This window comes from Diospyros lotus, chromosome 1 (assembly GCF_014633365.1).
Source record: "Diospyros lotus cultivar Yz01 chromosome 1, ASM1463336v1, whole genome shotgun sequence".
NCBI classification, from domain to species: domain Eukaryota; kingdom Viridiplantae; phylum Streptophyta; class Magnoliopsida; order Ericales; family Ebenaceae; genus Diospyros; species Diospyros lotus.
This window is the reverse complement of record NC_068338.1, coordinates 17,615,973-17,632,526: the sequence shown is the minus strand read 5'-3', so window position 1 is coordinate 17,632,526 and position 16,554 is coordinate 17,615,973. Positions and strand designations below refer to the sequence as shown.

General features: G+C 40.6%; 1 protein-coding gene across 1 annotated transcript; it reads left to right on the top strand.

Annotated features, from left to right (window-relative positions):
* The first annotated feature begins 11,621 nt into the window (after nt 1-11,621).
* LOC127806110 (uncharacterized) lies at nt 11,622-14,414 on the top strand. Its single transcript, XM_052343182.1, has 4 exons — nt 11,622-12,375; nt 12,597-12,994; nt 13,336-13,874; nt 13,997-14,414. Exons 1-4 carry the CDS (start codon nt 11,622-11,624, stop codon nt 14,412-14,414), a joined length of 2,109 nt encoding a protein of 702 aa, XP_052199142.1.
* The last annotated feature ends 2,140 nt before the right edge of the window (nt 14,415-16,554 follow it).

Sequence of the window (16,554 nt, the reverse complement as noted above, 5' to 3'; positions counted from 1 at the left end):
ACATGATGTATTAAGTTGAATTGATAAGTTCATGAATTATGAATGTTGTATATAATTGTGGAGTCCTTGATTACTCTTCTTGGTGTTATCATGTTCTTGGATCCTATATATTATTCTTTGTTCTCGAACTTACTGAGCTTTGTGGCTCAGTTGATCTTCTTTGCCATTCTAGGTAAAGATAGGACTATTATTGGGGGTGAGTCCAATAGGACTATAGCCAGGGACAGTGGTGTACAGAGACACGTCCTAACTTCAAATATCCTAACTAGTGATTTGGTGAGGATTATCGTGATAAGGATTTGTTATGTTATTAGCATTTGAGCCTCTTATTATTTTATCTGGTCATCGAGTCTAGAATCATAAGATATTAAAAATATAATTAAATCTTATTTAATTTTTCACTGTTAGAAATGAAATGAGTTGTTATTTGAGTTCAGTTTTATTCTATATCATCATTATAATGATCTTCTTTCAAATATTCAAAAGCGGGCCTTACATTTTCAAGATGCTCAATCCTTTCAAAAACCTTCAATGGTGAATAACTAAACTTTGGAGGCATGGGTTCCTTATTAATATGATGTCAAAAGAGAAAGGAGGCATGGATGAACGTGAGTGCTAGCTAGCCTGCCACTGTTGAAGTCTCCTTTATAGTCTCAAAGCGTAATTTTCAGCTCTCCATCATTCAGACTTTTATCTAAATTGGATTCCCTATTATGATTTCTACTAGTTTTTTCGTGAGAATTTGTCTTGGATTTTGGCGATCTTGATTATAGAAGAAGAGGTGAGGTGCGTGACAGCTATTGTGAAAACTAGAATGACTACTACAGCTATGGTGATGGCTACTTAAAAGAGTTGTGGTGACTACTCTCATCTTCTCTATGTGAATGCATTCTTGTCGTTCACAAAAAAGAAATTGGACATTATTTTTATTTCTTCTAAAAAAAAAATCTCCATTTTAATTTATATGTCAATTCAATTAAAGAATCATCAAAATAAATTTAAAAAAAATTAATAATAAGTTGAAAAAAATCCTACCAAATGACAGGATTTGAACTTATATACATTTGTTCTCTATTTCGATCACTTTTAAATAATTTCTTTTTTTTTAATTTTCTATTTCAATAATTTCAAAATCCATTTTTGCTAGCGTTTTCTTTTAAAATTGAAAGAAATATATGTTTTATTCCTTCTTAAAATTGTAGAACTAAAAGGTCCTTCCTCAAATTTAATTGATTACGAAACTAAAATTCAGTGATGGCTTGAGAAGTGTTGAATGGAAAGGGAAAGACGTATAATAGAAGTAAGAGTCAAAAGAAGATTCAAGACTTTGATTTGTGTCCACTGGAGGACGGAGTAAAAACGTCTAACATAAGCACAAGAAAAGTGGGTTTGAACTGGGAGACTAGTAGTGTCTCCATTAAGGAGATTTTTTATTAAATATGAGAAGTGTTAAATGTATCTAGGTGGCCCTTTTTCGTCACTCTTTCTGATCAAAGGTAAATATGTATAGATCAAAATGTGTACAAGATATCACTGGACATACCCAAGACGACGAAACAATGAAAAGACCCAACGCAAAAGCCTATGGCCCGCGAGACACAATGAATTAAAACATACAATACAAAGAAGCAATGACTTTGCAAATATGTTTAAATTCGCCACACAGCAACCAGCCAGCGAGTCCAATTGGAGCCGGACTCACGAGCATGTGCAAAACCAAACATGAAGACCCAAAATAAATCCCAAACAGGCCCACGCGGTTACCTTTTTCGTCACTCTTTCTTCAACTATGATTTGCTAAGGAAGAAAACATATTGAGAAGGGAAACAAAAAAAAGGGGGGGGGGGGTCTTGGCTTCATAGAGATGGAGAGAAAACAAGAGAAAAAAAGGGAGAGAGATAACAATGATCGAGATTTAGAGGATAACCGGTTAAATTCTAATTTGATTAGTATTATTATATTATTTAACAAGACTAATTCGATTGAAAAAGTGTTTTAGATAATGCTTATCAAATTCTAATTTTAATTAGGGGATTAGGAAAATGGAAAACTTAATCCTGGTATGGTAGTAATGTGGTGCTTGTATATAGACAGTCAAAATTCAATGATTAATGTACCACCCTTAATAATATATGGATAGATACTAAGATTATTATAGTTATACATTTTTGTATTTATTCTGTAACTTGATAACTAGAGTCTCTGTATGTTATGCATCCAGCTATTTGAAATTTTGAGATTAATTTGTTTTGCCTAATGAATTATCCCCTTATGGTGAAATTATGGATGTAAGTTGTTGAGAGGAAACACATTAATTTTTCACATGTCATTATTTTTCTCGTTTAACTTTTGTTTATCATTCTTGATTTATGCAATTCAATCTTAACATATTGTTATTGCCAAAATAAAATAATGAATTTGTAAAGTGGGAAAGGTGATTTTGACATCCGTGTGCAAGGATGATCAAGAGAGCTTAAGGCGAATGATTAGGAGGCCCAAAATAATTAGGAGGCGAAAATGATCAAGAGGCCCAAAATGATTAGGAGGCCTAAATGATCAAGTGGCTAAAATGATCAGGTGGCCTAAAGATAGGATGGCTTGCTGATGAGTGGCTGATCATTGGTGCACGGTTGCTTGCTGTTGAACGAGAAGCTCAAACTGACCGAGAGGCCTTGGATGACCTATACGCCTGTCAAAACGAACAAACAGTGAGAGGTGCGAGAGGCTATTCTCGCGTAAACCTTTTAATACTTAAGTTAGTATTTGAATGCTTGAGTGCAAAAATAAGATTTGAGTATCTGAGTGAGAGTACCTGAGAGAGGAGGGGCCCTCCTATTTATAGAGGAGGGAGAGAGGGACACGTGGCAACTATCTCGAGTTTTTCAAGTGGCATATTCCTAGTATATTCTCGACATATTCTGCAGAATCTTGAAATATTCTTGGCATATTTAGTTTGAGGGACGCCTTGGAGGGTCTGTTTGTAACGCTTCGCTTTTCCTGAGCGTTAAATAACTCATGGAATTTTAGGAATATATATTTTTTTCTCAATATAAATCATTCTCTGACAATCCCATTCTACCTTCTCAGCATACCAAAATAGGAATCAATAAGATAAGACAGGTAATCATCATAAATGCAGAAGCAATAATCAAAACCTAATATGATACATACCGAATTTACTTTATTCATAACATGAGAAATCGTACCATAATTTAATGTCATGTCATCAATACTTAAATACATGGAGACTCATTTATCAGAGATAACAACTAAATACCTCAAATAATAATACATCACGTACTTACATCTTACAAGACTAATCCTCAACCGAACATAAGACTAAAGAATATCCTTCTCTTCATGATGAAGCAATATAGCAAAACCACATGTTGAATCCATCGGACACATCATCACGTGCCGTCACATCTCCACCACTTCCTTGCCTTAGCTGCAAGTCCTATCTGGAACGTTTGAATGTTCCAGGAGCATAACCCGATTAGAAGATGAATCTTCTAGGTGAGGGCTTAAAAATATGATACATGAATGCATGATGAAATAACATGAATAATCATATGCTCTAGTGTAACTTTCCTGGCCCGGCACGGAACCATAGGCAAAATCTCGACATACTTTTAGGATAATCTTAATATTGTTCCATCAATTTTTCTTGGAGAATTACGGCTACACTATCAGGACGACATCTCAATCCCATGCATGAGTATCAATATGCTAATAATATCGTGCCACGTAAAAATCACAACTTTTTATTTAATAGTATATGAGCAAATATGACAAAATGATCATAACTTTCATGAGTATCATGCAAAATATAAGGAATCATATCATATACAAGCTTTTGGGGAGAAACACTCACCTTTTGCATGAAGTTCGAAACACTTCGAAAAATGTGCCTAGCCTCGATTTTCGTGCCAAACTCAAAATTTACACAAGTTACTTCACCTTAAGCCTCAAAGCACTCTAAACATCATATTTATTTAAATAAGTATCAAAACCTATTTTTACTCATAATTTCTTCGTATTTCTCTATTTTTTCTCCCATTTTCCTTTATAATATTCCAATTAAACACTTCCTTAACTAATTTCTCCAATCTTTTTCCACAACAATTCATAATATTCTAAGAACTTTGAAAGAAAATTCCAGAACTTACCTAGAATCTTCGTTTGCACGCATAACGAGGCTACTTTGGTGCGAAAACCATGAAACCCAAAAGGCAAACACCAAAATTTTTTGCACAGGCACCTTCATCATAATTTTCTAGATTTTTAGGAATTGTTTTAGATTTTTCCATTGTCACACGTGCCTTCACGTGCCGCCGCAAGATGTCTCACGCGCCCCTACTCGCAGGGGCTGGCTGGCACATGTCTTACACATTAGGTCATCTTCTTCCTCTAGCACGTTGACAGTTGCGTCCTACTATGGTTTTTTTGTGATATCTCCTTCGTTTGAGTTCCGTTTTGCCTTCGTTTGAACCTATGCCTTCCTCTCTTCATCCTCTACAGGATTATAGCTTCAAACCCCTCGATCGGAGCTATTTTCTAACTTCTCAAACCCATTTTCCAACGAAACCTGTTTCTCCAACGACGCTCCGTATCTTTCTCAACTCTCAACGAAAATTGCTCAAATTCTCCAGAAATGATCATTTGGACATGGGGAATAAAAGCCCCTTATCTATTTCCCTCAATTGTTTCTCGAACTATAGGATCTGAGAGTTTAATTTTTGCCTTCTCTCGGCCATCTCCAAAAACCTTTATTTATAGGCGATTTCCAGCCTTCAAATGCTCGTGCATGGTAAATCCAACCTCCCTGAGGTTTCTACTTGCCCTAAATTAGTCCAAAAACACCATTATTTAACCGCTAAATGCATTGAAATTCTGGCTAAGAAACAACCAGAAATCATGCAAAATTGACCACCTCTCGTGGCCAATGTTGGCCTAGGTTCGATCCAAGAGCATCCTCAACCACTTTCCTTGAGTCTTTCTCCATCTAATTCGGTGATGGGAGGTGGTGGTGGAAGCTTGGTCGATCATGGCAGATTTACCTTTGCAAGATTTTGTAAAAATTGAATTTTGACCCTAGCCTCTTTCCATTTTGCACTTTGATCCTTTCCTTGGAGCCCCTGAGCTTCCCAATAGTGCCATTACGATCGACAAGTTCTATACTTTTCATTGCATCTCCGAAGATTCGAAAAAATGCCATTTCGATCTCCCTCAAGCAAAATTAACAAATTGCACTTAGGCCCGAATCTACGTTTTGACTGTAAACTCTTTTTTTTTTTCCCGAAACCCCTGAAAGGTTGTTCTACATACTAAATATGAACCTCATTGGGGTTTCTTTGACTTTCCAGAAATCTCCTATGACAATTCAGTTTCTTAGCATAAATCATAGTTGTATTTTAGTTGTACCGAAACTCGTTTCTAATTTGATTTCTTTCAGTGCCATAAATCATATCTCGAGATGCTCATCAATACCATATCATTTTCATCAGACATCTTTGCTCCAAGGCACTCCCTGCAATCAATTCAGTCACTCACAACTGTATCGAAAATTGCATTATAGCCATAATATTCTGAAATTTCATTTTTACTCCAAGATAAATTACTCTTGAGCTCTTTGAAAATTCTCGGGTATTACACTATTGGCTGCGAGGGAGGCTCCCGGGGGTAGAGGAAATTTGTAACCGATTGGTCACATATGACTGAGAGGCCACTCGATCCCACTCGATCATGACCTAGTGGCCTCTCGGTCATGACCGAGTGGTGATCACTCTGTTACCACTCGATGTTCCTTTATATTTTCTTTTTGCTTCTTGGGTTGGCTTTCCTTTGGCTTATTGCTTCACCATTCTCTTGATTTCTTAGTTGATCTTCAATAGTGAGTTGTTCTTGGCCTTGATGCTTCTTGACCGAGTGGTCACATATGACTAAGTTAGCACTCGATCATGATCGAGTGGGCACTCGGTCAAGCTTCTTACGTTGACTTCTTTTCCCCTTGCTTGATAATATACTTTCTTCCTTGGTTTTCCCTTGGCTTTTGCTCTCTCTTTTGCTTGCTTTGCGTTGTTTTTGCCCATCGATAAACCATCTTCATAGCTCTTGATAGTTATGAACGAGTGGCCTTTTGGCCATGACCGAGTAGTGACCACTCAATCTCTTTTTGATTGATTTTCTTTGCCTTGCTCAATTACGCGCTTGCTCAGTGAGTTATGCTTTAGGCTTCATGAATCGATGGGAAGACTTCAATTGGTTTATGCCATCCATGACCGAGTGAGGGATACTCCACTTAGCCTTGGTCTAATCCTTAGCTCTGTTTTTCTCTTCTATTGTTTTTTTAGCTTTCAGGTCACTGGTTTTTAGCCCATTAAGGTATGCACTTGACCCAGATACCCAATTGTAGATCTAACCTAGATTTTCTAATTGGGTTCGCTCCATATTCATATTGTCTGTTGTTTGTAGGGTATATCAATTGCTCCATACTCTTTTGATTGAGAATCCCGAGCGAAAGAGTATCTCACTACAAGAAAAGTAGTGTTTAGCAACGGAATTTAGTGATGGAACTATTCCGTCACTAAATTTTTTAAATATTTTTTTAATTTAGCGATGGAATTAGCGACGGACAACCTGTCACTAAATTTAGCGACGGAATCAATGACGGTATTTCCATTGCTAAAAAATAAAAAAAATTAAAAAATTAAATTTAGCGACGGGGACAATCCAGTTGTTAAAAAATAAAAATAAATAAAACTTAGCGATGGGGCCAAACCCGTTGCTAAAAAATAAAAAAAATAAAATTTAGCGACGGGGCCAAACCCATTGCTAAAAAATAAAAAAAATTAAATAAAAAAATTAAAATTTAGCGATGGGGCCAAACACGTTGCTAAAAAATAAAAAAAATTAAATAAAATTTTTCAAATTTAGCGACAGGGCAATTCCCGTCGCTAAAAAATTAAAAAAATAAATAAAAAATTAAAATGTAGCGACGGGTTCTAGCCCGTTGCTAAAAAATAAAAAAAATAAATAAATAATTTCAAATTTAGCGACGGGGTAATTCTCGTTGCTAAAAAATTAAAAAAATAAATAAAAAAATTAAAATTTAGCAACAGGTCTGGACTATCGCTAAAAAATAAAAAATGTAAGCACCCCGCCAAGATATCCCAACTGCCCGGGCTACATGAATGGGAAAGCCTACAGAAGGAGAAAGAATGAAACACAAAAATTATCTTGGTATGCATAAACAAGAATTAAAACAACGGAAGCGAAGCTATATATACATGCATGCACTACGGGTACCCCACTAGCATAGTGGTCACTAGGTAAATAAATAAATACAGACTCCTGTGCCGACATACATGAGACACAAGAAATGACCTGGCACAGTAAAAAATAATAGAGTAAATCCTACTCAGACATTAGAGTTGATGGGGACTGCCTGTACACCATACTGACTCTGCTGTTAGAAACTGACTCTTTTGCCCTTGACCCACGCTACCACTACCTGGAATGATGAGAAGCAAAGTGAGTCGAGAGACTCAGCAAGTATAAAGAAAGAAAGGCTAAAAGCTAAACATATCTAATAAATTCTCTCCAGAACACCAACCCCCAAGCACACACAAGCCATGAGACGCTACAACACAATAGTATAGTATAATGAAAGCACATATCGATCATTGGGGCCCACACAAGACACACAGCACCCAAGTCTCATACCAACCTGCCGCTGCCCTGAAAGGCAACAAATACCTCCAACAAACATGTGCGCGTCGTCTCGGGTAGGTGCTCCCGTCACCTAAATGCTCGCATCGGTCCTCCTGACACCCAAGCTATAGAATAATTGAGTCGTAGGCTCCCTCGGAACGGTCCCCCCGTTCGAGACTTGTGAATTGTCGGTAACCATGCAATGCACATAAAAATGTAATGGCGTAGTGAGTATCAATGTGATACACTGGAGCCCATACATCCAATTATCAGGCAATGCTCCACCCACATAATAAACCACACGCGATGCACATGCTCGTGCCAGATGCAAATTAACCAAGCTAGTATGTTTGTGACCAAGCATACTTAATAAATGAATACCCTAACATACATCCCATATCCATGTGCATATCAAACCATAAATGGTAATACCACATATCAAATTATACAATAAATCACATAATGGCAGAGCTAATCAACAGTGTCCGGCACCGGTCGACGGTTAGTGACTAGGAGTGTCCGCTCGACGGTCCACATAAGGGCCGTACGATAGTCTACTCCAACGCCACCAAACAGCCGACCACTGCCCCACTACTCGATAGCCCTAGCCGAACCATAAATAAACCCGCACATCTAGGAACCTAGTCCCTAAGTTGGGTTCAACATCATTCCGAAAGAACTGGGGGCGGTACAAACCCCCATAGGCTTTCAACAATTATAATTCTAGAAGTCCCGGATTTAATTTAAATTAAAACAAATGAATAATAACTCAATAAATAATGCTAGGCACCGAATTAACGTAAGGAAGGGAATAAAATACAAGAAACCACGGAGTCTCTCACGGGAATTAAAGAATATGAGGAGAGGATTATGAGCTTGCCTTTACATGGTCGTTCCTTGCCTTTCTTGTACTCCCGCTGCAAAGTAAAACGTTTCCTAGCAATAAATAAAATCGTAGCTTCCATTAAGTAAATCTAATCGTGTAATATAAATAATTTAGCCGTATAAAATTCTTAAACATATACTGCTTTTAATAATTTTTACCCACGTAGGCACACCGCAAATAAAACCCCAACGAGTCTCATATTTAATTTAAATTAAATCTTGCTAATAAAATCCTCAATTAGTATAATTACTATGTAAAATCGAAACGAATTAAGGGAAGGTGAGGGGTTCACAAAATGGAAAGAGATCGCAAAGGTAGAAGAGAGTTTGCCTCGTTTTAGCACATTGCAGCATTTCTAAGCTTGAATGTCACCAAATTAATACACGTTGCAAATTAACATAAACTCCCAAAATTAATAAAATCGGACCCAAAACAAAATTCCAACCGTACAGAATGTTTAATACTAGCTTATCTACTTATCTGACTAATTAAACTGCAATTAAACAGAGTTTAATCTTCAATTTTTTCCCAAAATTGGCCCTTGCGTGCTACTTCTTCTTCTTTGTAATTTTCTTCCTTCGTTTGTTGTTAATTCCCTTCAATTTCACACAATTCTCGGCCTTTTAAAGGCAAAAAAAAAGGTGTCCAAAAGCTGGTGTGGCCGCTTAATTGAACCCACCGCCTTGCGATTTTGGCTAAAAAAGCAGCCAAAACTCCCTCCAGCGTAGGTTTGAACCCGCTACTTGCCACTTGCCCCTTGGGCGCGCGACCGTTCGCTCCCGCAGCTCTTTCTAACATATATATGCCTTCAGCTATATTTAAAGTGACTTCTAGTCAGTTTTCAGCTTTTACACCAGCACCCACAGATTTTCATTAATTACACACGCACCCCTTAATAATTTCCCTTACACCCGATCTTCCATAAATTGACACTTGCAACCCACATCCAATTTTTCTCTTATTACACTTACACCCCAAATTTTTAGAAATTCTCCCAAATTACTTTATTTTAATCTTTTCCTAAATACTCCCCAATAAATAATTATTTTCTCAAAATAACATAAATAAACATTTTCTTAAATCTCCAAACACACAAATAAATTAATATTTCCTTTTAACCCCCAAATATTCAATAATCACCACAAATACGATAATTAATAAAGATTAACCATTCCCAAATAATTTGATTAATTACCTTTAATTCCCTATTTTCTTCAAAACCACATAAATAACTACTTTCTCTTTTCAAAATTTTGATTTACTCAAAAACTCTCTCTCTACCTTGAGAGGTTTTGAATTTTTGTGGCTATTCCTAAACGAACAGCGCATATGACACGTTCTTGCCGGTTTTCACCGGTGAGATCACGTCCAATAACTCGGCCTCCCTTAGGCCGTAGCATTGGGGGCATCTCCAAGCATAGTAATAGGTCCAGATCGAGCAATCTGACTATAGCTAGTGCATTGGGAACGAATGGTGAAGTTCTTCCAAGGGCTGGAAATGGAGGTCAACAATCTGCTAGGTCGAAGGCGAGTTCAGGCGAGGAGTTGAATGGCTATGAAACAGCTAGCATGATGACGGAGATGGAGGATGGAAGCGAGCGGGTTCAGAATAATAATGAACCTTACAATGAAGAAGAACACTTAATGGTGGAGGGTGGAAATGTTTTTTTAGTTGAGGAAGATGATCTACTAGACGATGACTTGCTGGAAGGAGCTATTGGGTAAGGCGGTGCTACATCTGGAAGGATTGACCTGGAAGACCCAACGTCTTTCCCCCCGCTGATGGGTAAGCAGGCATCATCCCCTTCATGTACTGAAGGCGCAGATAACGTGAGGTCATCTCTCGCATCCTCATCGCGAGCTGAAGCTGTTGAAGGCGTTTGGGTGCATCTGAATGATGGTGACGAGATCCCAGGTAGTTTATGACTGGAAGCTAGGAGGAAAGATGCGAGGCAACGGGATGACATGATGGTCGTCCTAAGCTCTGTCCATGCCGACTAGCAGATGAAGAAGGCAGAAGCTTTGGTGCGACCAGCTAGGGAAGAAATAGAAGCCCAAACTGGTAAGGTTCAGGCATTGAACAATGGTCTTCCCCGACCTCCCACCCACTTCCAGCATGGGTTCAATTCTCGAAGTGGTGCCCGGCCATATCAGAGGTGGCGTGAGTTCCGGAACAGCAGCGTGGATGCAGGCTGAACGTTTGATGATGACGCAACTAGGAGCTTCGAAGATGGTGGGCCTCATATGTGAGGGGCTTTCCCTCAAGATGGTGGCCAACAAAGGCCAGGCCCAAATGGCCCACGAGGTCTTGTTACCGCCAGGCAAGAGCAGCAGCCAACCAACCAGCGAGCTGCCCCCTTCAACGGGGTGGGCCAACCGTTCACAGGGCTTATTCGTGAGCTTCAGCCCAAGGCGTCTGGGCCTTCTTCATTTGGACAGCAGCATAATAAGGATGGGCTGCCTTTTAAGGGCCTTCTATCCCAGCAGGTGGGCCAATAGAAAATGGGCCTAGCTGGCCCAAAATCGCAAGGCAATTTACCAAAGAAGCTTCCTAATAAATCTTAGGCTGATGTTGCGGATATTAGGGCCCACCGAACTCCCACGCGATTGGAATATTTTTCGCCCCTAGGTACGTAGTCCGAAATTCCTCTTGTCAAGTTACCTAGCAATGTTATTGATGAATGCACAGAATATTGGATGAATACGTTGGTCGGATATTTCATTGAAAAACGATTGCCATTCTCGGTTGTTCAAAATATCACCAAGCGTTTGTGGCAAAGCTGTGGCCTTTTAGTGGTCATGTCAAATAATAACGGATTTTATTTCCTTCTATTTGATTCCCAAGAAAGTATGTTGAGGGTTTTTGATGAGGGTCCCTACCATTTTGCGGGCCGCCCCATTTATTATTAAATGTTGGGAATCAGGAATGAATTTAGCTAAGGATTCCCACTCCTCTATCCCTTTGTCGATTAAGATCCACAACCTGCCCTTAGAAGGCTGGTCCTTAAAAGGTATCTCTATAATGGCAAGTCAAATTGGAAGGTCGTTATATGCTGACCCAATGATAGAGGATAGATCAAGATTAGGTTATGCGAGGGTGTGTGTGGGGGTCAGTGCCTCCTCTAAATTTCCCAAGTATATTGATATAGATCAGGGCTATGATGAAGCCACTAGTGAACGGCGTATTTCTAGACTCCCGATTGAATATCAGTGGATCCCATCGATTTGCTCACATTGTAAGGTTTTCGGTCACTCAGATTCCCGATGCCCAAACAAACCTAGACCCGACCCTAATAATGTAGAAGTTAGTAAGAAAGTCAATGAGGGAGATGGCTTTGTTAGAGTGCAAAATAAGAGGGGCAAGGTCCAAGATAAGGGTAAGGAAGCAACCTCATCATCTAGGTTAAATGGCCTAGATTATGCCTCTATGACCATGGCAGAGTACCTTGAGTTCCATACCGTTACAGTCCCTTATGACCCTAAGGATGTTGATGCCCAAATTAAAAACCAATTATGTGCCCTTGCAAAAGAAAATACGGATGTTCCCTCTCCAATGGAGTCAGATGGAGAGGTAGCAGAAGATAATACTCGAGGAAATTTAAGTGAGCGAGAGGGTAGCGAGGAACAGATCTTAGAGCCTGAGCGAGTTAGGAGCACTAGCCCTGAGGGGCATCAATCCAAGACCAGAGCTCAGGCTAAGAGGGATAGGAAGAAGATGCGTGAGCATGGAGAGCAGACGCCAAGGTCCATGAGCATGGACCCAACTCCTCAAGAGTGTTAATAATGCAGATTGTTGCATGGAATGTTAGGGGTCTGAATCAAGCCCCTAAGAAATTTGAAGTGCGATCCTTTATCTCTTCTTAGAAGTTGACGTTTGTTTCTCTTTTAGAGACTAAAGTCCAAGAGAGGCATGCTCCGAACGTCTGTCACAATGTTATGCCTTTTTGGAATTGGGAGTTCAATTATGATATCTGTGATGGGGGTCGTATCTGGATAGGTTATGACCGGAACGCCCTTAGTGTGCGGACCTTATTCAAGTCTGACCAGGTTATCCATGTCAAAGTGACAAGCTCAGAGATCCCTACCCCTTTCACCCTGTCTTGCATGTATGCCAGGAATGAGGAGGTGGACCATGCCAGATTATGGAATTCCCTCACAGGCATTGGGGTGTCAGCTTCTTCTGACCCTTGGCTCCTTTTGGGGGATTTCAATATGTGTCGTAATTATTCTGAGATGAGGGGTGGCAACACCTCTTTCTTTTTGGGTATACGCAGGTTTAACGATTTCCTTTCTTCTGGCTCGCTTCAGGATTTGGCTTATAGTGGCCCTAAGTTGACGTGGACCAATAAGAGGTTTGGTGATGAGTGTATTCTAAGGAAACTTGATAGAGCCCTGGTTAATGATGACTAGCCTGTCCACTATTCGGAAAGCAAGGCTCTCTTTCTCCAGCCAGGGATTTCTGACCATAGTCCTATTATGGTGGCCTTGTCTGGAGATCTTCAGCATAAGGGTAGCCCGTTTAGGTTCCTTAACCACCTTGTTGATCACCCTCTCTTCTTGGATAGGGTGGAAGCTAGTTGGAATAGGTGGATCCCTGGAGTTCCCATGTTTCAAGTTGTTCAAAAACTCAAAGTAGTCAAGAATGCTATGAAGACCCTCAATAGGTCTAGGGGCATGTTTCTGACCTGGTCTCATCCCTTAGAACTCATTTACTTCGGACCCAGCAATGATTGCAGGATAATCCCCATGACCCAGTCCTTCACAAGCAGGAGCTTGAATTGAATAGGGACTATTTATTGGCTCTTGCGCAAGAGTCTGACCACTTCCGTCTTCGTGCTCGAATTAAGTGGTCTACTGAGGAAGATCAATGTTCCCGCTTCTTTTTCCAATCTATGCTCGCTAGGCGTAATAATCACCGTATTATGAACCTCATAAGAGAAGATGGCACCCTCACCGAGTCCAAAGCTGAGGTTGCGAACGTTTTGGTCTTCTATTTCCATAATCTTTATAGGCCAAGTTCTTGGAACTCTCCCCTTAACCCTATTGATGTGGCCCCCTTCATTGACAAGCGTTTGGACCAAGACCAATGGGCAGGTCTTATTGCTGAGGTCTCAGCCGAAGAGGTTAAGGCTGCCCTCTTCAGTATGGGCGATGATAAAGCTCCTGAGCCCGATGGTTTCACATCTAAGTTTTACAAAAAGTCTTGGGAGATTGTGGGGGTGGACGTAGTGAAGGCTGTTCAAGCTTTTTCGCTTCCGATTGCCTCTTGGGCCAGGTTAACGCAACCATTATTAGCCTCATTCCCAAGGTGCCTCACCCTGAGACGCCATCCCAATTCAGGCCTATTTCTTGTTGTAATGTCCTGTATAGAGTCATATCCAAAATCTTGGCTAACAGGATTAAGCCGGTGCTCTCAAGTTTGGTTGATGTGTCTCAAGCGGCTTTTGTGCTTGGGCGTTCAATTGGTGATGATGTTCTGCTCGCCCAGGAGTTGGTATTTCAATACCATCTTCACCGAGGGCTCCCTCGTTGTGCTATGAAAGTCGATCTTGCTAAGGCTTATGATACAGTTGAGTGGGACTTTCTTCTGACGACCCTTCATTTACTGAACTTCCCTCCTCAATTTTGTGGTTGGATCCGGGAGTGCGTCACGACCACCCGCTATTCGGTCAAGATCAATGGTAAGCTAAATGGTTTCTTCCCTGGGGATAGGGGGTTGAGGCAAGGGGATCCCCTGTCCCCTTACCTCTTTGTTCTAGTCATGCAAGTCCTGCAAGGAATCGTTAAGCACCACACGAGGGCTTCAGATTTCTAATACCACTGGAAATGTGAGCAAACTAAGTTGGCGATGCTCATGTTTGCAGATGATTTGCTTCTGTTCTCTCATGGTGACCCCTCCTCGGTCAGCATCTTGAAGTCTGGCTTGGAGCGTTTTTCCTCTTTGTCAGGCCTAGTTGCCAACCCTTCCAAGAGTGATTGCTTCGTCTCGTGCAAGGATCCTTCTCTTCGTGAAGCTATTTATAATGCCTCTGGGTTTCGTAGAGGGAGTCTGCCTATGCGATATTTGGGGGTTCCTCTGCTCTCTACTAAGCTCTCCTATGGAGATTGCCAGGCCGTTATTAATAAAGTGAGGAATAAAATTTGTGCTTGGCGTAGTAGAGCTCTCTCATTTAGGGGCCGCCTGCAGTTAGCGTAGTCGGTCCTTTCCACTATCTATGTGTATTGGGCCTCAGTGTTTATCCTCCCGAAGAAGGTGATAAACGAGATCGAGCAACTTATTCGTAACTTCCTTTGGAGTGGTAATGAGGCAGACCCCCATAAAGCAAAAGTTGCTTGGCGCGACATTTGCTGCCCGAAGAGGCAGGGTGGCCTTGGCCTTAAGCCTCTCTATGTATGGAATCAATCCTTGGTAGCTAAGCTTATGTGGCGCTTGCTGGTTGGGGATAGAGAATCCTTATGGGTGCAGTGGGTGCATACTTATAGCGTAAAAGGGGCTTTCTTTTGGCTTCTTAAGACTTCGTACGCCTGCCCATGGTATTGGAAAAAGTTGCTCTTATTACGGGGAATCCTGAAACCTTTTTTTGGATGGAGGATTGGGGATGGTTGTAGCACGTTCTTTTGGTATGATCAGTGGCACCCAGTGGGTGTGCTCATTGATCACTTCCCTCGCCAATTACCTCATCAATTAGGTATCCCTATTTTGGCAAAGGTTTCAGATTTTAACGAGGATGGTGCCTGGACTCGGATGGAGACCCTTAGTTCCATTTCCCCTTATTTCTGTGGGAACCATCTCCCTAGTCTTCCTTGCCCTGGCTGCCATGATAAGCCTTATTGGCTTCCAGCTGCAAATGGGCTCTTCTCTGTTAGGACGGCCTTTTAGGCGATTCAAGCTCAACGCTCCCAGGTTCCCTTGTATCGTTTAGTTTGGTCGTCTGTTAGTATCCCTGCCCACTCATTTATCTTCTGGCTTGCAATTTGAGAACGTTTATTTACTCTTGATAGTATTAACCTTTTTTTGTCTTTCCCGAATAGATGTTTTCTTTGCAAGGTGGATGCTGAGAGACATACCCATCTTTTCTTCCAATGTAGCTATTCGCAAGAGGTGCTGTCCTTTTTTCATAGATCAAAGAAATTCAACTGGCCTTGGCGCAGGTGGGATAGTGGAGTTCTTTAGGCTGCAGCGAGATGGAGCGGCAAGAGTCCCTAACAGGTGGCAAACAGATTAGTGCTTCATGCTATGATCTATTCCATCTGGAGGGAGCCTAACAACAGGTGTTTTCGTGATCAGGAGAGATCAGCCTCTCAGCTGGCTCATTTGATTCAGTGTGCTATATGGGCCCAACTGACGACTATTCGCTTCAGGTCTTCCCTTCAGAGTCATGCTCTTCGTCACGTTTGGAGGCTTCTGAGAGACCAGACCTTTCCTCCCCGTTGAGTTGCTTTGCCTCAAAGGCATGATGCGATGTTCACGGCGCCTCTTCTATGGTGCCAGTCTTCCTGTGCTTGTGCTTCTTTCTTGCCCTTCTCATTTGGGTTTGTTTGTTTATCAGTCATTAGATTGTTAGAGATCAGTTTGTTGCTTTGCCATTTCGAGATGGCGTCGTCTTTCTTTTGGCTAGAGTATCTGTACTGTACATACGTCATTTTTTTTGTCACCTTTTCTCATTTTTTCTCTATTCTTTTCCTTTTATTGGCCCAGAGGGTGATTGTTTGATGTGTTGTCGCCTCTGGTTTGTTTGGTGGTCCGGGGTTTGCCCTAGCCTTGGTTTGTAGCCTTTTGGCCTTTTTCTCTTTTATACATCTCTTATTTACAGAAAAAAAAAACTACTTTCTCTTACATTCCTAAATATTCAATAATACCCTCAAACACTAACTTGAATAATTATTATTTATTTCAAAATTTCAGGATGTTACAAAAAAAAAAATAATAATTTCAAATTTACTGAACATAAAAT